At 43.5% G+C, this 21,021-nt stretch overlaps 1 protein-coding gene across 1 annotated transcript; it reads right to left on the bottom strand.

The window, feature by feature from the left end:
* Positions 1–14,991: 14,991 nt before the first annotated feature.
* Positions 14,992–20,716, bottom strand: ap3m2 (adaptor related protein complex 3 subunit mu 2; the record flags this gene model as incomplete). Its single annotated transcript, XM_080499799.1, has 9 exons — positions 20,617–20,716; positions 19,302–19,586; positions 19,050–19,221; positions 17,537–17,674; positions 17,329–17,414; positions 17,064–17,197; positions 16,767–16,974; positions 16,533–16,677; positions 14,992–15,092 (listed from the first exon to the last, which is right to left on the bottom strand). The coding sequence occupies exons 2-9, from the start codon at positions 19,572–19,574 to the stop codon at positions 14,992–14,994; spliced, it is 1,257 nt and encodes a 418-aa protein (XP_080355925.1). The 5' UTR covers positions 19,575–19,586; positions 20,617–20,716.
* Between the last annotated feature and the right edge of the window lie 305 nt (positions 20,717–21,021).

Raw genomic sequence — 21,021 nt, 5'->3', positions numbered from 1 at the left:
GCATTCTAAAATGCTGTGAAAGATGGATTATTGTGTTGTTTAAAAATATACCTGAATTTAAATAAAGTTAAGATGGGATGAAATCAAATAATAATGAAAAGCCCAACCTAAGACATTTACCACCAGCTGCCATTGTTAATGTTTATAGTGCTTTGTTTTCCTGCCTGCGTGTGTGTGTGTGTGCGTGTGTGTGTGTGTGTGTGTGTGTGTGTGTGTGTGTGTGTGTGTGTGGTTTTATTTCAAAAATGAACAACAGCTCCCACTAGTGGCCCCACATGCGTTCTACCGACTATAAGGATTCTAACTCTCCTCATGAACAATAAAAACTTTGGCTTCACATCCCTACGTGTGGTTCAGACCCGCTGGCGGTGCTTCACACAGCCCAACATCAACGCTGCTCATTGTACAGCAGTGAGCTGCAGTGCAGATGTGACGGGAAGATGGAGGACGTGGCCAGCAGCCAATCAGAGACTCAGCTGGTGCATCCATGCAGAGGTCAGAGGTCAGAGACGGAGGGGAGAGCGGGGGAGGGATGTTGATGAATGGCTGGACAATCAGTGAGGAGCCGCTTTCCAATGAAAGGCTGCAAATCCTGAACACTTTGTCGTCCAACACCTCTGAAGCTTTGTGAGCCTTCAGAGGAAAACTGGAGGTTACAAGCAATTAAAAAAAAAAAAAAGCTTTAGGTTTCCTTTCAAACGTGATGATATTAATATTTCTTTCTTAAAAATGTCCACTTTTTCGCAGTGACTCAGAGAAGTGAAGGTTTGTGCCCAGTGTTCACCTCTGATCTTCTGTTAGATGTTACAGGCTGAGCCATCTGGATTAAACCTGCTCTCTGTTCCCATCATCACAACCAAACATGCAGAAGCTGCTTTGAGTTTGTATGCAACAGATATTTGAAACAAACCCTCCCCCTCCCGCTCCCTTTTATTTAAAACCAGACTGGTGGCTGTTTACTTTCAGTAAAAGAACAACTGGCTTCATATAATTAGCAGTAAGGACAACATGCAATGAGGTGATCCATTCCCCATTTGTGTTGCAAAAATGTGTTTTTGTGTTCTAACATGTGGAGCATCTGGTTGTGGCCTCCAGTGTGTATGTGGCTGCAGGGCTGCTCGCGGTCAGGTGACCGTCATATCAGCTCTGCCATCCGTACCGCCACACCTCCAGAGCCGCTGATAAACCAGCCCTACGCTCGTCTGATAGTGTGCACACGTGAAATCGCTGGAAACATGTTCTTTTTAACAGAAATCGGGAGTTTGGAATCAGGAGGGGGTGTTGATTTCTGTCGAGCCGGGTGCAGAAGACTCCGAAAAGTTTCTGTTTGGATTTCACAAAGTCGGTGAATAAAAGTGTTTGACGCAGATTAAGCGTTGATACGAGCAGAACAAAACGAGGTTCAAGCAACTCCAGCTGCAGAACCCGGGTGACAGTCTTCAGTTTGCATGTTAATGGCCTTTGCTAACGTCGTACAGCTGGGGGGACTCAATACTTTAATTCTACACTTTGACACATGGACGGGTGGACATGGGACACAAGACACAAGCGTCTCCACCAGAGGAGGGGGCAGCTTCAAGCATCGACGCACTGAAACTAGACTGATGACATCAGTCATTTTAAATGTAATGAAGCCAATAACATAATAAGCTACCAAACATTTGAAAACACGCCTGGGGCCCCGTCTGTACGACACGTGGAGAAGGAACATCTTCTTTGCGTGTTGGGAGTTTGTTTACACGACAACACATAGTAAATAGCTCTTCTCCCCAGTTCTGCTGAACACAAAGTGTATTTCTGTTTATCATCATTACATTATTGGTTGCAGTTATTAACGTCTTATTTCGTCAAATTATTTTCTTCACAGCTACTCAAAAAAAAAAAAAAAAAAAGTGAAAAGCCGCCATAATATTGTAAAACTCTATTGTTTCAGTGGCTTGGTTTCATTATTATTATTATTATTATTATTATTATTATTGTTATTATTATTATTATTATTATTGTTGTTGTTGTTGTTATTATTATTATTATTATTATTATTATTATTATTATTATTATCATCATGTTATTGTGAGCTACAAACCCTCACAAAGCGGCTGGACTGTCTGAACACCGGTTGAAACACAAGAGCTGAAGTGATGATATGGATCTATTGAGGATCTATTGAGGATCTATTGAAGATCCATTGATGAGCTATTGAGGATATATTGAGGCTCTATTGAGGATCTATCTATTGAAGATCCATTGAGGATCAATTGAGGATCCATTCAGGATCTATTGAGGATCCATTGAGGATCTATTGAGAATCTATTGAGGATATATCTATTGAGGATATATTGAGGATCTATCCACTGGGGATCTATTGAGAATCTACCTATTGAGGATCCTCTATTGAGGATCTATTGAAGATCTATTGAGGATAAATTGAGGATCTATTGAAGATCTATTGAGGATCTATTGAGGATAAATTGAGGATCTATTGAGGATCCATTGAGGTTCTATTGAGGATCCATTGAGGATCTATTGAGGATCCATTGAGGTTCTATTGAGGATCTATTGAGGATCCATTGAGGATCTATTGAGGATCCATTGTTACATAATGTGGGATTGTTGTGTATCTGGATTTCTCTTGTTCTGCTCAATGCACACAGATCCATTTTTAAATTGTTCTAATCGTTAGAAGTGTAATTGTTTTCTACTGTTGGTTGAAGGCGACTTATAAGTGATTGTAAAAAGGTTTTAATCAATGTTTGAAATCATTAAGGGAATGTGTTAATATATCATCATGTTTGTATAAAAAAGTTAAAGGACTTTACTGAAAGTGTTTTAAATTCCGAGAGTTTTGGTTCCTATGGTGGAGTTTACAGACGGACTACACAGTTCATGAATGCAATCTCACGTTAATGGACTGATAAGACGGAAAAAAGAAGAAAACAGAAGACTGTTTCCATGACACAGCCAATGAGGTACTATTTGATCATATGTTCGTAGATTGATGGACTTTAACCTGTACGATGTGCGTTTTCACCAGTTTATACTTTTCATTTCATGTTGGTTGTAGTTCTCACAGTGTATCCGTACTCTGTTGTACATGAAAATAAACGCTGATAAACTGAAACTAAAATAATAAACTGCTCAAAATGAAAGCCTTTGTTCTTGCAGATGAATACATTCATGTTTTCAAGCAAAGTTTCTTGTTTTATCAGTTGTATTTTTACAAGTTTCTTCTCCCGATGTCTTAGTGTGACAGTTTTCTGAACTTTAGCTGGAAATTAATTTTTTCAAATGACTTTCAAAAGACTATTATATGTACTTTCTAGTGGCGTGTGGTGAGGTTCCTGGCTGGTGAGGCTCCGACTCCTCTGGACTCAGATTCACATTGTAAGAAGTGAAAAAAGCTTCTTATTTCACTCTTCATCCAACAGCATCAACTGGTAATGATTCATATCATCAGCATTCATCTTTCAGTCACATTGACAACAACACAAACACAAACACGAACATAAACATAAATACAGGAACATGTTTTTCCTACAAAGAAAATGTTTTTTATAGAGATGGATAGAGCACCTTCTTGTGTCCAATCAATTCATATTTAATATAAACTAATTAAAGTATAGAGATGTGTGCAGCACTAATTTAATTTTGAACTCCAGCAAACATTTCTGTTATTTTTCAAGCTTTAAATTCTGGTGCTTGAATCAATTTTAATAAAGGTTGTCAATCAAATTGATAAGAAAAAAATATTTTAGGCCAAAAGTTTAGTTATCACATACATGAACTTTTTCTACTTACTCTCATCTTATTTTAAAAAATAAACAAAAACTCCGTCTCGACGGAGATTATGGCCAAAGTTCAGTTCAGGTACGCCCCCTTGAGGTGAGGCAGAGTACTGCCTGCCTCACTTGCCGAGTTTGCTCTGCACTTTATTGTACGATCAGCGAGAACATTTCTCTCACACCTACATTAAATACATGACACAGGCCTGCTGTATAACAAACATTAGCGTAAAGTTCGTGTTGTTGATATGCTGAGGAACAGAAAGGTCATGTGACCCAGTTTGTACTGGATCACATCAGTTCTCCACTGCCTCACCCGGGATTTCATCCACTAATACTCAAACTCCTTGATTTGTACTTAATAAAATGTCAACAATGTGTAGAGTCATAATGAAAATGCAGCTTTAACACAAATCAGTGGAAAATATTAATATTTATTTTATGTACATTTTTCTTTTTTTTTCTTTTTCCATGATGGCTCCCCTGTCCACACGTCACTGGTACTCTCTCTCCTTTACGTTCCTCAAACTGGCTCTTTCCTTGTCTTGATATCGGTGGGCTTCAGATTTACACAACATTTCATGTGAAAACACAAAGTTTAGCAGTTTAATTTCTGGGAAAGTTTTGCGTTTACACAGCAGTGTTTTGAAAAGGATGTTTGTTTACATGACACGTAAACAAACATCTCACAGTGGCGGAACGGAGAGATACTGAAGCTCATTAGTTTAATTACAACCAAATCACATCAACAACAGGTGAATGTTGAGTCTTCCTATTTCTGTTATAATCTTTCTTTTTATTCTTATTTTTTTTTGTTTGGGGGGGGGGGGGTAATTTAGTTTAAGTGTTCAAGCTGCTGTATCTTTAGTGATATCTACCATATAGACAGTTAACTGTGTGTGCACACGTCCAGACGGTATCTAGATTTGTCAAGGCGATTAAAAATAAGAAGCGACAAAGTTAAAAACATTTCTAGAATTCTAGAGAGTACATTTCACAACAAGCACTTTTTGACTTAAAAAGACAGTTTGAGGACTTTTTTGTTCGTTTCTATTTATTCTAGTTATTTTTTACTTTCCCCTTCTTCTTTTTTTTCCATTTTTGAGTTTATGAGTACTTTCACCAACTCTGATATCTTAACCCAAATAGTTTGATCTGATGAATTTTAATCCAACATTATCCTCCAGACACTAGTGGACATGATGCTGTTTACTAACTACAGTCTGATGATCAATAGCGGAAACAATAAAGGAAGATTTTCAATCTTCTCTAAGGGGAAATGTTCCACAGATGCTCTTTAAAGAAAAGCCAAACCAAACTTCCAGGTTGCACATGAGCTGTTGTGGCTCCAGCTCCTTCCTTCTGTCACACTTTGGCAGTTTATTCAGGTTTTTCCTGCTTCTTTCCCTCCAACCCCGCTGACCATTTACTGCATCTTCCCGTCCTCCCCTCTTGACTCCCTCGCCCATCCCCCCGTCCGGCCCTATTTAAGACACCGGTGCACAAAGACACGCAGCCACACACGCACACATAAGTGAACACTTTATAGAGCTGCAGTCACTCGCTCTCTCTCGCTCTCTCTCTCTCTCTCCCTCCCTCCCACCCTCCCCATCCACACTCACACAAATACAAAACGGCCTAAGGTTAACCCCCCACCCCGGTCCAAAATCTCAAAGGTCAAAGGACAAAGCACAGGCAACTGAAGGAATTCTGCACTGCTGCTGTTTGGAAGCCCTCGCTGTCGTCTCAGTCATGCACACGCTGTCCAGCTCACAGGCTTTTTAAAAAAACTGCCTCATCTTCACGGCAAACCCTGACATGTGCATTCACTTAATAACTCGTCAGCAAGAGTTAGAAGCACTTCGACATTTGAAGAAAACTTTAATTTCCAAATGACTGCAGGTGTTCAACCGGATAAAAATAAACAGAAAAGACTTTGTCCAGTTATTTGCAAGCAGGATCAAAATTGGATTTCTGTTTGTTTTGAGAGTGAAGATTTAACCCGTGGCTGTTTGTCCATGTTTGAAAAGCACATGGTTTCATCACGGTGTGAGGTGTGCTCGACAAATGTGTTTAAGATGGCAGGACGTTGGCTTCCTGACATCTCCTCGGCCCGTTTGAAGGCGGCTGACGCTCACCAGCCGAGGCGACGCGGAGTCCACCGGGGGAATCGGTCGCTAATGGCTGGAGGGATGAGTCCACTCCTCCTGAGTAATGAGCGCGGAGTCGAAAGAGAACAAAGTGGGAGTCAGCATTGGGGAGGATTGATCGCTGCCTGGTGATCAACTGGACACAGCAAACTGTCAGGTTTAGATCTGTGTGAAGGATTTTGTCCTCACTGAAGGGGTCAGCATCGGTGGAGGACGTTTTATATAAGGCAACAGATGGATGGAATCATGATCCTTCTCTGGCCAGCAGGACCGAAATGACTTGAGGAGAATCTCCATGAGAAGTGGGAAGAAGGCGACGCCCAGTAGCTGAACGGAGGTGAGGCGTCCTGCAGGTCAGTTTTCTATTCTATTCTGATGTTTTTCAGGTGAAAACACAAAACATACGTTGTGTTTTGGGTGTCTGGTTACACCCCCACCTCGGAGCCACTGAAAAGTTCTTGAAAACGCTCCCACTCCGTCTCCATGGCAACGGGAGAAAATGCAACTTTTCCCAGTTCACATTCTCCGGTACACTGACGACATCACTGTAAACGATTCTCGTTTACTGTACATAAACGGGAATCATTTTCAAAACATTGCAGTGTAAATGATAAACTTTTCTGAAACGAAAACACAAAAACGATGCGTCTTCACTTGAAACATTTTCGTCGTAAACGGGGCCTGAGACGAGCAATGTGTTAGTGATGGGTTTAAATACAATAATTGAGTTTCTTCAAGGCTCTTAATAAACTTCCCTTTCTTTATAAAAAGCTGTAAATCACATGGTTTTCATGTTCTGCCCATCAGTTTCTGTTTTTTTTTTCTACACTTTTAATCAAATATGCCAACTGATATTTAATCCTTAAAAACAGCAAATTGTTCTCCACAAGCTTCAACTGCAATGAACAAGTACTTTAATGTTCCAGTCTTGGTCAAATAAACTTCTGATTGAATATTTCTTTAATAAACCATGAACCCAGATTCTAGTCAGTAAAGACAAGTCAAACTTGACCTATGATTTTATGTAGAGTGAAAGAATTAAAGTGGCCCAACACCGAGCTCCAGTCTACTGTATTAAATATCCTGCAGCAATCCGATGGATAATCACTCGACACTGTTTTTGTTCTCGCCTCCACAAAGCAAACTAAACATAAAATACTGTGTGGCTCCTCTGAGGCCCCACACGACTGTGTAACTGAGTAGTCGAGGACAAAACGCGTTTCGGTACGCTGATGTTTCACACTAAACTGTGACCCCACAAAAAGTTTCCCAATAAATGGAGGCAACAACAAAAATAGTGATGGAATTCAAACTTTCAACGAGTGGCGTAAAACAGATGGGCGTCCGTGCAGAACAGCATTACTATCATTAAAGTAGAGCGGTGAGGAGTGCAAATGTGCAAGATGGAAAACTCTAATATGATGTCGCAGTCATGTTGGGATTTCTTTGTTTGTGTCATAACATCACTTCTGAACACACTTTGTTCAATTAACTGCAAACGACTTCCTTTCTCTTTGTGCAAAGAAGTATAATTCTATATGAAAGGTTTAACTACACAAAGTAAAATTAGAGCAATTTCAACATGAAGCCTTGTTTCGTCATCATGATATAAAATGTAGTGAAATTTCCTGAAACTAAGTGTATTTGCAGCATTTTGCAGTTTTCATGCATATTGAAGGGACGTGTGGCGTCACTGATGTCGCAGCGTCGCACCAAAACCACCCAGGCTCCGGTTACTCAACGTTTTCAAAACACAAACGCACTCTTCTTGCATGTTATTTGTCCATTTACACAACAATGGTGCTTGGAGTTCGGTGGCCTGGAAGTGCAAAACACTACAAACTTTAGAAAATAAAAAAAACACCACCAATAAATAATAAAACACCACCAAATAATAATCATTTTTTTAAAAAACAATGCCAAATTTTTCTCTAATTACTAGTGTTTTGTGTTTTTTATTGGTAGTGTTTTTTTTATTGGTAGTGTTTTTTTTATTGGTAGTGTTTTTTTTATTTGGTAGTGTTTTTTGAAGTTTGTAGTGTTTTGTACTTCCAGCCACTAAAGACGCACCTTTTTGGAAAATGGCTCCCAAGGTGGAACTGTTTGAAAACGCTCCATCTCCATGGAAACAGAGGAAAATGTAAAAGTGCTTTTTTGGGGGGGAGAACACTGCATCATTTTCAAAACATCGCCGTGGAAACGTTTCTGAAACTAAATGCGCTTTCACTTGAAATGTTGCGTAAACGGGGCTTTAAAGACGTAAATCCTTGCTACGTAAACCGTTACTTTTATTGAAACACTTTATTTGGTACCTTTAGAAAGAGCTGCAGGCTGGTTGTGTCGGTGTTCTGGCCTCTTGTCACAGATTTATCTAAAAAGTTAGTTGATTGATTCCCGACCCTCATTCATGTGTTGAATTATAAACCAGAGTAAATCTGAGCCAGTTATTGTAGCTGATAAAGTTGATGGTAGAAATATGTGACAAAAGCAGGAAGAATAAATAGAAAGATTCTCTCTCTCTGGTCAACTTGCTTGAGTGGTAATCCTCTCAACTTTAACCCCCCAACCCCCCCACAAAGAATGTGTGTTTAAGTTGAACTAACAGTCCAAACAAACACTCAGTGGACTGATCAATCAGGAAGTGATGATAAAACACCACCAACCTTCTTATCTTCACATTTCTCCACGTTCTGCCCTCCGACCGATGAAACAGTAAGAAGCACAATGAATGGGATGTTGAATGAATGAATGGATGGATGGATGGATGGAAGAATGAATGAATGAATGAATGAATGAATGGATGGATGGATGGATGGAAGAATGAATGAATGAAAGCTTCTGTCTGGAGACTCATTTGAGATGCGTCATGTTAATTCACAGGGATTCTAATGGACACCTATGATTCCCCTGGTGTGTGTGTGTGTGTGTGTGTGTGTGTGTGTGTGTGTGTGTGTGTGTGTGTGTGTGTGTGTGTGTGTGTGTGTGTGTGTGTGTGTGTGTGTGTGTGTGTGTGTGTGTGTGTGTGTGTGTGTCTCACCTCCCACTCGTTGCGTCTCTTCTTCAGCTGCTCACACTTGCGCAGCTTGCAGATCTGCTTGCCCGTCTTGCGGTTCAGGCAGTTTCCGCAGCTCCTGCAGTTCTCCCGGCGCAGGCAGGGCGTGCAGGCGCCGCACTTCTTCCTCTTCCTCTTCTGGAGATCCAGGGCGGCGTCCAGGGAGGCGTCCAGCTGGGCCAGCGCGAAGAGGCCGGCCTGCTGGTGTTCCACCTCGATGTATTTGCTCAGAGGAGACGTCTTCTCCACGCAAAGCGACTGTGCGTCGCCCTCGTCCACCGAGAAGCGGATATCGTCCTGGTGCAGTGGACCGGACCCGGACCCAGACCCGGACCCGGACCCGGACCCGGCCCGTGGCCGCGGCATGGTGACTGTCCTGCTTTATATCGATCAGCTACGCAGACTGATACAACATGGATGGAGACAGATAAACTTAAAAATGTGTTTTAAATGAACACCACCAAGAATATTTGGCTGGTCTGAAGCGGATTGAGGTGGAGAACTGGTCTTGGATCAGTGTTGGTGGTGAAAATAATCTGCTTATCTCGACATTAAACTGTCTGGAGAAAACCTTCTCAACATCATCGATCCCCAAAACTCTGCTTAAATGTTCATATTGAGAGTGAAGGCAGTCGCTGTGTCTCCCGCCACCCAGGCGGTCCTGGACAGTGTGTGAGGACGCGTCCGGTGAGGAGGACACGCGGCCTAGCTACCCCGACGGATGGTTGGTGGCCCACCGAGTCCCGGAGGGCAGGTCTGGAGCTTGTAGGGTCATGGCTTCGTCTCCCCAGCCTGGGCTCTGTCTGGTTACACCTGCAGAGGAAGCCACAGCCGGGTGAGTTCAACTGACAACCTCTAAGCTTCTTCCATACTTTCCACATTGCTCTGGACTTTGGACCGACCAAGAAATGCATTTCGGGATTCACGTCGGTTCCATCACGTGACTTAACGAAACATTTCCACTTCTTGTCGCAGCGTTCGCCTCCTTTCCTAAAGCTGCTTGTGTTTCACTCCGGGACTTCTGAAGCCTCGGACCTTTATGTTCTTTTAAACTGGTGTTGTACACAAGCGCTCCTCACAGTGAACTCGTTCATTGTTGTTGGTCTTTGCTGCAGTGAATTGGCCTCAAGGTTCATTTTACAAGTTTTCAAGGGGCTTTGTTTTTTGTTTTTTTTTTACATTTTGGTTGTCTGTTTACACGACAACAGTGTCTGGAGCCACTAAGAACACAACTTTTTGAAAATGGCTCGAAAGGTGGAACTTCGTGAAAACGGTGGAATCTCTGCTACTGCGCATGCTGAAAGTCGTTCTCATGCACAAGCAGATGGACAATTAGACAAACAAAAAAACATGGCGTCCTCCAGAGTGGCGAGACTCCTGGTCCATGTTCTGGATTCATTGGTAGTTTTATAGTTGGGATTCACTCGTAAAAGCGCCCAATTCATGGTTTGTCTCTGAAAATGTCCGTATGTTGTTCTCTCCTCACGTGTGTGTGGCTCCAACATCGCCAACTTGTGGCCTGACATGCGGACGACATCATTTTCAGAGTTTCCGCTGTTGCCGTGTAAACGGACATCGTTCTCGCGAGGCTGTTGTGTAAACGTAAAACATTATTGATACAACAATTTGAAGCGTCGTGGCGTAAACACGGCCTTCGAGGGATTCCCCCTCCACTTCCTCCGTCGGGGACTCGGAGTGTCTTTGTGTGTCTGGGTGCAGCAGGTTGTGAGAGTGGAGGCCGACCCTCCTGTCTGGACCTCGTCTGCTTCCCAAACACAGCTGTCAGCGCCGTGCGTGCGCTTGGCTGGCGGCCACGCATGCCCTACGTGAGCAGGTTTACGAAGATGCTGCGCTTTTAAAGGCGGAGGCGGCGTGGACGGAGGAGGGGAGGGGGGAGGAGAGGCGGCTTTACGTCTCGCTGAATGAAGGGTGGGGGGGGGGGGGAGTTGAAGCCCGGGACAGTCCTCTTTGTCTCGCGGTCACACGCTCCAGTCAAGCGTCAGTAAAGTGAGCCCGGCTCAAAAAAATAAAAAAACAAGTTTCCTTTGCCCCTGGTGGTTTTTTGTTGTTGTTTTTTTTAACTTGGACTAATGTTTTAGACGTCGCTCACCACCGGCCATGTTAAGCACCTTCTATAACTTAGTAAATAATGATTTAATGGTAAATGGTCTGGATTTATATAGCGCCTTCTAACCACACTGAGTGCAGTCCCAAAGCGCTTTACATATCAGCTCACTCACCCATTCACGCACCAATGGGACAGAGCTGCCATGCAAGGCGCTAATGAACCACTGGGAGCAATTTAGGGTTCAGTGTCTTGCCCAAGGACACTTAGACACATAGACCGGTGTAGACTGGGATCGAACCTCCGACCTCTCACTCCGAAAGACGACCACTCTACCACCTGAGCCACGGTCGCCCCCATCACTGATTAATCACTGATCCCCCCCCCTTGTTTTAGTGTTGAGAACAACTTTCCTAAATGTCTTCATTGAAGAAAACAAACCTGTGCAAGGTGCAATTTCAAAACTCACACAGAATGTCCAAATATGAAGCGAGCTATTTATGATTCATAATTTAGCCTTTAGATTAAAAAACTTGACGTATGTAACCTACTAATCTAACTTCAATGCTACTGCTGCTTTACAAGCATTAAGACCACGAGTTTTGCTTTTAAATTTTGTCTGAAAATCTTACTGAAATGGCGCAATCTCCTTAAAAAATTATCAATACAACAGTTATGCCAGTAAAGGAATTTAAGGTATTGTTTTCTTAGTAATTTTACCTTTTTACAAGGTTGCACTGTGGCTGAACGGGACTGACCGATTGGTTTTATGTTTGAGTGAGGGAAACAAAATGAATTAAAAAGTGTCACTTGTCTGATTATAAGTTGGCAAAATGAGCTAAACTATTCATTTTAAATTAAAACTGCTGAGTAAAGATTCAAAGTCACAAAATTGGGAGATGACACCAGGTGTTTGGTCTGCTGGTGATTTGAGCTAATATTTGTCGTACATATGAGAAAAACTGCACCATTAAAGTCCATCACAAACCATCACTGCGTTGTTATAACATTACAGGTTGTAGAGGTCACAAAGAGCTACAAGTATCTCAACGAACCACACGTGGCTTCACGTCATCAGTTTATTTCACCCCATTAGTTTTTTTTATTTGTACAGTAACTCTAATGTAATAACAGAAATTAATGAAAAATGACAAACCATTGATGAACCTTGTAGAAATATTTCCAATATTGTGTAAGAAGAACTGAAGTTACTGAAGGTGGTTCCTTTCCTGATGAGTGGTTGAGATAAGACTGAAAAATATGCCTTCAAAAAAAAAGTTCCTTCGTGCTCGATTCAGCAGGAAGGAATGACGTGTATCTGCAATGTTGCAGGAAATCGAATCACCATCTTTTTTTTTTTTTTTTGCATAAATGAAAACTGCAAGTTAGTGGATTTGATTAAAAACAAATAGGTTTAATATCCGACTAATTGCAGGTCCCGTTGCGCATGCGCATTGCCTCACTCACACCTTTGGAACAAGTGGTTTTCCTCACTGATCCGCGCGCTCAGTGCGAGCTTGGGGTCAATATTGTTGCTGTTACTGTACGTCCGCGTGTAGGAGCCACGGGGGGTTGTGTGTGTGTGTGTGTGTGTGGGGGGGGGGGGGTTCATGATGATCAAAGCCATCAGATAAACCAACACATTTCCAGTGGGATCAGCCTCCTTATCTGAGGCGGGATACACAAAGCTCATAACGGGGGCATAAGTGGAAGTTACGCCTCTAATGGCCCCCAGGTGACAAACCCCGCACTCTCCCGGGGTGACAATACACATTTTTTGATTTACAGCCACGTGCCCCTGACAAGAGGAGAGAGGGGTCCAACACGCATCCCGAGCCATCCGACACAATCCACACATTTTAGCCTTTAACCCAAAAAAAGCGCATATTTACGCACTTTCACATTTTGACGCTCATTTCCACATAAATATAGACACCGAAAATATATATGATTACTTTTTTTCCCCTACAGTTTTGCGCACTCAATCAAGCAAACGTTAATTTGCATCCAAGAAACAGATAACAAGCAAACATAATGATAATAAAGAAAAGTGACTCTTACCTCCAAGCTCCTCGGTGATGTTCCTCTCCAGCTTCTCTGGAAGTTTCAATTGCGCAAATAAATTGAAGGGAGAAAGTATGGTTGGTCGTAATTGGAATAGTTAAAGGGGGGGAAATGGGCAAATGAAGAAAAAAAAAAAGAAACAATGTTGTGTAGAAAAGAGGAACAGCAGGACAAAGTTAGAGGCTTGATGGCATAACTCAGACCTTTAACTGCGTCTGGAGAGAGAGAGAGAGAGAGAGAGAGAGAGAGAGAGAGAGGGGGGGGGAGGGGGGGGGGACGAGAGAGGGAAAGGGTTAAAGTCATGAGTAAATTATGGAGTGGATTCTTGCCAGATGGAGTGAGATTTACGCACAGTAAAGTTCCAACTGGTACCAAAGTGGATCCTGATGTTTCAGGTTGAGTCACCAGGTGATTGAGAGAAGTTCATTCTGCATTAATATCAGTTTGATCGTCGCTCTGATCGGAAGAAAGGTGACAAAGAGTTTTGGAAAACAGACGCGCGTCTCTCACGAGACGGCGTGAATCCAGATGTTTGGACGTGGTTGGAGCCATGGAGGGTTGGAAGAGGTGCAGCAGCGGCCCCTGGTGGTGGTGGAGGTGGTGGTGCACGCGCCACAACGAGGGGAAAAGACTTTTTCGATGAATCAAACCGGAATCATGGGACTCCTGCATGCAGAACGCATGTCTGCATCACGAGATGGGAACAAGCGGTTTGCATGACTGGAGTGTTTGTGTTGCACCTGCAGCGTCTCACCCGCATCCAATACACAATTAATAGAATAATAATCAGTGTTGTATGACTGGTTTTTAATCCGGGCCTTTGTGTGTGGAGTTTGCTGATTTCCTCCGACAATCTAAAATCCCTAAATGTTAACGGGTGACTCTGAATTGTCGCTGCATATAAACTGATGGAAACAAAGTTCTAATCTTAATCAAATTCTTCAGGTGTAGTTTTACTCCATTCCACTTTGGGTGAAAGTCTAAAACTCTCAAGTGAATGTAAGTTGATCACAACACCATTGAGGGTTGATCGTCTTCTGTGTATAAATGATGTTCTGATCAACCTGATTGATAATCAATAAAAACCGTTTGAATAGAAAACCTGAACCAACAACACACACAGGACGTTACCATTCAGATAGAACACATCAAATCTTTATTTTAAATCATCATAACTCTCCATTGGAGGCTGTTTTTAACAAACAAAAACAAACGAACGCTGTAAACACAAAATGCAAATCTTCCACAGCTCCTGGGAGGGACCTCGCTGTCACACCACAACTCAGCTTCGGAAATTCATTTGAGCTCTTTGACATGAAGGCTTTGATTTATCATCCTGGGGATTAAATTGACAAGTTTCCTGCAAAAAAAAGTAACTTTTATTACCGTCAATGTCCGATTTTATGTTTCCAATTCTGAGAAACTAAATGAAAGGAGTCGTAAATCAAAAAACAGCACGAGGATGCAACATGACTCCGCCGTATAATAAATAGAAATAAATGTTGAATAAAATCAGTGAAGATGAAGCTGAGTTTCTCTCATAATAAATACGTTGAGTAAACATGGCGGACGGCTCCAGTCTGGCGTTGGTGTGCGTCAGTGTGTCGACTTCAGACAAAAAGGAAAGAGAACAAAAACAAAACAGGCAAAAAAAAAAAAAAAAGGACAAACAACAAATAAAAACCGTTGATTCCCATCAGCTGTAGATCATTCAGCCACAATCAGATTGACTTTGTGGAAGTTTTTCTGCTACAAGAAGCCTCCAACTGGTGTGGGTGACCCTTCATAAGAGAAGGCATAAACACAGGGACTGTACCACCCCCCACCCCGCCCCTCCCCCCGCAGTCTGATGGTGGTTTGGTCCGGCGGCGCCAACAGGCTTTATGTTCGGACCTGGAACTTTCCCGCCTTGGTCATGTACTTGATGCCTTTGAAGGGTTTGTACTTTTCTCCGTACATGTCCAACCGGTTCACCTTCAAACCTTCAGGAGGGAAACAGACGCCAAGAATCAGTCACAGTCCAATCGAAGCTCTTATCAATACTTTATGAAGGCTTCTTTTTTTTTTTTTGAAAGATAAAATGTGAGAGTCACAGACGTCACTCGCGACGGTCTGGGTTCATTTTGGGTTGAAATAAATGAAACTAAATTCTGTAGTGCCGTTGTCTTTTTCCGAGCAATAAGTCAGGGTAAACATGCAAGCCTCTACAGGAAGGAGAATAAAGGAGTCAGAAAAGAAAAAGAAACCAACCAAATAGAATTTTAAAGGTATTTTAACCGTATAACCACCCCAGACTGGTTAATAACGTATCAAAGTAAAATAGGAACTTTCTTTATGATATAATATGTGGAGAAAAGTGGAAAATAAAAGATATTTACTTCCTCCAACCCCTTTTCAGACAGGTTGAACTCCATATACACGTTGTATGTGTGTTTATAAGTATAGTTAAGTTTGTCTTGATAGACGTGTAGACATTGGATATAGATGTATTTATTTTGTGTACATGTACATTAAGAAATATGTGTATTTATTCATATGGAATATTATATGATCTATTCATATACATTATGTATTTCTGTATATTTTGACATACCTGGAACAAAAATACAATAATGAAATATAAATACCATCAAAATGATTTTTGGCTTCAGTAATTCATGTGATGGAACATTTTTCTGTTAAATGCAGTGTCACAACATTTCAGATTTGATCTTTTCTTTTTAAAGCACCAGTGGGTAAAAGTGACGTTTTTCAGCTTATATGAGCAAAGTTTCATCAGCGTTCATGTTAAGGTGAGATACGTTGGAAGCAGTACTGAGAAATGAGTGTTCCTTGTCCAACACAAGGTTAAAAATCCTTTTGTATCTTTAATACGGTCCGTCATGAGAGGCGACACGCTGCAGCAATTGTTTGTACAGTCTGGACACCTTTCCTAAATTAAATACCTGCAGAGCTGAGAAATCTGCTATTGAGGGGCACACCGTTTTCTGAATGGAAGAAAATCTCTCAAACTCGGGACACAGAGTTGAACGGCTGTTTCATGACTGGTTGCTCTTTCCTGCTGTTCTGGTGAACTGGACGATATTTTGCTTCTTTTTTCTTTAAATAGATAACTTTCCATCTGACGGGTTATGGCTAGGTGTGGTGGTTCTTTTTGTTTGTATTTTCTGTCTGCATAAAAACAATAAAATGTGTTTAAAAAAAGTCATTTTGTTCATTTTCTGCCTTTGGCTCCACCTAGTGGCCATTATGGAGTTTCTTTTTCTTAGTGTACCAGCAGGTCAGGTGGTTGTCAGCTGAGCTGCAGCCAGTGTGTGGGGGTTGGAGTCACGTTACTCCGGTTTAGAGCGTTTCATTCATGAAAGTGGAAATGTGTGTGTGTGTGTGTGTGTGTGTGTGTGTGTGCGTGTGTGTTTGTGTACCCGAGATGGCCATCTGCTGGATCTTCAACTGGATGTTGATGGTGGGGTTCTCGTCGGGTTTGGAGGCTCCGGCCTGCAGGCTCATGGTGCCCTTCAGACTGGGGAGCTTCTGTGGGTTGATCTTCCCGACGTCCCACGACAGCAGCTGGAATCAGAGAGCGGAGCGGACGTCAGGCGACAGGAAGTGACGTCGCTCTGCGCCGGTTCCGGTGTCGGGAAGGCCGGTGGCGGCACCTTGGTGACGGGGTCGAAGGTGTAGGTTCCCTGAGACGGGTTGAGGTTGGCGTTGAGGACTCCTCGAGGCAGCTGGCTGCTCACCAGCACCGACTCCACCGCCTTGCCCATCGTCTGCTTGGGGCCCAGAGTCAAGTCGAAGCGTCCCTGCGAGCTGCCCTCCCGGAAGGTGATGTTGTGTTTGACGTAGACGGGGATGGCCACCAGGCTGAGGGCGAGGCGGGGCGGGAGTCAGGGGCGGAGTAACGCCGCGATCAAACTTGACGTGTTTGGACAGAACATACAGTCGACACTCACTTCTGGGAGCTGACGTGGTACGACAGCAGCCGGAAGTTCCCGTCGGGCGGGATGAAGGAGAGGATCCGCTCGGCTTCCCAGCGCTTGAACCGCACACACGGGTGGAAGCTGACGTCGTCCAGCAGCCGGGGATTCTGGGAAGATCGGGAGCAACGTGCATTGAAAGAGCCATTTTATATTAAAGACACATAGATGAACCTCTCAGGATCCGACGTGGAGAGACGTTTCTGGTGGCGGGGCGTGGCGGGGCGAGGCGGGCACTCACCATGAACGACAGCGTGAGGTCGGGCATGCCCGTCAGTTTCACGCAGGCGTCGATGACTCCCTGAATTTCTGCCGTGATGGTGGAGCCTGAGGAGAAAGGTGAAAAAAAAAAAAGATGCTTATAACTGCAGATGTGACATTTTGCTCTGCAGGGGGTCACGTTCCTGATCCACACAGCAACAGGAGACCGAGGCAGACAAAAGCGGCACCTGATTTATCGATGATGGCGTCGATCTCCTCCACCACGTCGAAGTAGGCTTCGTTGTTGGTGTATTTGACGCCCGTTCGCCGCCACGGGACGACCGAGAGCTGGCCGGTGGGCAGCTGCTCGCCCACGTTAGTGCTGCCTGGTAAACAAACGACACCCAAATGTCAACAAACAGTCAATACTTTCTGTTGCTTTGTTGAATTTAACAGTCGCCTCTGATCGACTGGCTGCGTTTGATTTAAAGTTAAAGTCTTGCACGTACATTAAACATATGGACAGTTTCTGAGTCAGTGAAGCATCAATTCTTAATGTTTCTTCCAGGATCTTATATATTCTGTCATATCGGTCCAAAAATATTGGTTTACAGCTCAAACACACCTTATTGTGAAGTAAATAACCAGGACAACTCTTAAAATGCTGTAATGATCAGTGACAAAAACACAAAAGTTGCCCTTTTGTTTCATTTTGATCTTAAAATGTCTTTGCTTTTTAAAACCAGTTTATTTTTTGACATCCTTTTTATTTTTCTGGGCTGACCAACATTCTAACAATTCAATAGAAAACGATTTGAATGTAAGTGTTGCTATTAAAGCTCTGTTTTTAAACTATACTGGTAATCTTGTGAACATATTATTTTAATGCCTCACTGCTCCTCTACGTCAGACATTCAGGTCTGCAAATAAACATCTGTATAATAAACACGGTAGTTTTTAAATCTAAATATCTAGAGAAATGCTTATGAATGCACTTTTATGCGTCGGCCTGATTTCTAGGCAATGCTCTCAAGTGAAAACTAAAAACTTTTGTTGCGTTTCAGGTGTCTGTTCACACGAGGAACGCCACTTTCTGAAGCGGACTGTGTCAGAGAGGCGATGAAGCCCCTGATAGGAATGAGGTGTGCTGCAGCGCCTCTCCGCCCAGAAGAGGAGGAGCCGCCCGGACGCCGGCCTGAACAAACAGACCGGCCTGCAAGAGGCAGTTTGGTCCGTGGAGTTCGTGTTTGGTTTATTTCATAAATGAAGTTCTGGTTTGGGAAAGCGCTGACTCGGCGTCTCTGTGGGTGAACCCGGCGGCGGCATGGTCACCTGCCACACTGGCCCAAACCAGAACTTCACTTGTGAAATAAACCAAACGCGAGCTCACAGAGCAAACTGCCTCTTGCCGGCTCCTCTGCTGGTCTGTTTGTTCACGCCCGCCTGTCACTCCTGCGTCCGGGCGGCTCCTCCTCTTGTGGGCAGACGGGTGACGCAGCACACCTGATCCCTATCAGCGGCTTCATCGCCTCTCTGCCACACGGACATTTTCAAAACGCTGCCACGTGAACGCGAAACCTTTCGGAAACGAAATGCGTTTTCACTTGAAATGTGGTGGAAACAAGGTTTCAGTACAAGAGGTGCTTTTCGCTCCATTTCTTTACCGGCTCTTTAAATGTCTATACAATGTGAGTCACACACACACGCATCAATGGAGCGTGTGTGTCACAGTGGAATCCTGATGGTAACACTTTGGAGCACCTGTGATGGTGTTGACCATCGTTCGCAGGATGGTGGGAGGCTTGATCAGCTCCTTGAGGATGTTGGACTCGGTGGCCAGAGGAAAGCCGTTGTCCAGCATCTCCTCCAGCAGCTCGTACACGACCACCACGTTGTCCTTGATGGCCGCCTCCGTACACACTCCGAAGTAGTCCTGAGGACACAAAACATGTCAATACTGCAAATGAGCAAGTGGAAGTGACAGCGGGAGGAACGGGGGGGGGGGGGACCGACCTGGAATGTGTCGACAACTCTGTGCAGGAACTCGATGACGAACAGCGGGGGCACTTCGCTCTGGATCACCGCCACGAAGTAGATGCGATGTCTGAGGACGCTGATGAGGTAGTGGTGCGGCGTGGGGATCACCGGCGGGACGTTCTCCGGCTCGGTGGCGCGCTCCTGCGCCTCGAAGAAGTAGTCGCACACGGAGCGGCTGACCACGCTCTTCCAGTGCTTCTCCAGGAAGATGTCTCCCGAGGCGTTGACGAGGAAGAGGCTGTGGATCATTTTGGCCGGAGGCTGCGAGGCACACAAACAAAACACTCGTTTATGGGACAATGTTTTAAGGAAAAAAAAAAAAAGCCTCACCATTTTATGACCAAATCACGTGATGTGAACACAAATATTGAGAAATATCATTTAAGTTTGGAGGAAATGTTCCACCGTACTGTCGTGGAAAGATTTACAATCATGTAAAATAAATACATGGCTCCTCCAATAAAGAATGAAGTTGAAACTGAAGTGATAAACCTGTTTAAATGTCTGATGATGGAGATATAAACTACGTTCTGACGCCACTTCTTCAAACACAAGTTGGATTGTTGATCATTTCAAACTGTAAAAAGTCATTCAGATTAAAAAAAAAAATTTAATTTCCAAAAAAAAAAAACTGTGTCGTGGCCACTTGTGAAAGTACAGCCTCGTTATCGTGCTCACGTGACTCAAACTTGGTGGATAAAAGCATATTTCATACAGCCATAACACTTAAATGTGTGTTTACTTTATACATTTATTACAATGGCAACGATCGTGATGCGTTCAATGACTGAGCTTTTAATCAGACAAGTTATTGGCAGTATTAAAGAAAGGATTATATTAATGATCCAAAGATGTCACTAAATAAAACAAGATTATTGACATGTTTGACACATGAATTGATAAGAATACGGACTGTTTGATGTTGGAAATTACGGATTAAAGTCTTATTATCGCCTCAGTGTGGGGAAATCCGACACCGGAAAATTAATTTAACATGCAGCCGAGCTATCGAGTTCGCATTGCACAAAACTGGTAGCTACACGATCCACAAAATAAAACTGTAGCAAGGCTTAATCTTTGTCAACTTGCAGGATTTTAAAGAGGAATAAAGGAGAATGTGTGAGAGGCCTTCCTCTGAGCTCAGGATGCTTCATCAGTCCCTCCTCCTCCTCCTCCTCAGTCTCATGACAGAAGAGCTCCGTCACCCGCTACACCGCAGCAAAACAGCAAAACACCGCTGCTTCACACTGGAATAAAAACACCCAGCCTCCACGAACTGGAAGCCACTTACCGAAGACTGTGTTCCCGGTGGTAAAAGTCTCGCCGTGCACCTTTTTCTCCTGCCAGTGAAGGATTGAGCGGCCGTGGCTGTGTTAGCTTCCCGTTAGGAGGGGAGAGCGAGGGGGGCGGCCAGCCAATCACAAGCCGGCGTTTCCCTTAAGTCCCGCCCTCTCGCGGAGTTTCAGGTCGTGACTGCGCTGTGATTGGTCAACGAGCGGGCGAGTGGTGATAAACAGCGGCGAGGCTGCGCGCTGATTGGAGGAGAGGCGTACCTGGTCTGACATTTTGTTTCCAGTATCAGATTTCATCTTGTGGCGTTTCATTCAAGAGAAACAGATGGAGGAGCAGGAGCGCGCATCATTTACCCCCTGAAACTAACACACACATATATATATTAGAATGAAGCATGCATCAG

The sequence above is a fragment of the Blennius ocellaris genome (assembly GCF_963422515.1).
Source record: "Blennius ocellaris genome assembly, chromosome: 7".
Taxonomy (NCBI): Eukaryota; Metazoa; Chordata; class Actinopteri; order Blenniiformes; family Blenniidae; genus Blennius; species Blennius ocellaris.
This window is presented reverse-complemented; position numbering and strand designations above follow the sequence as displayed.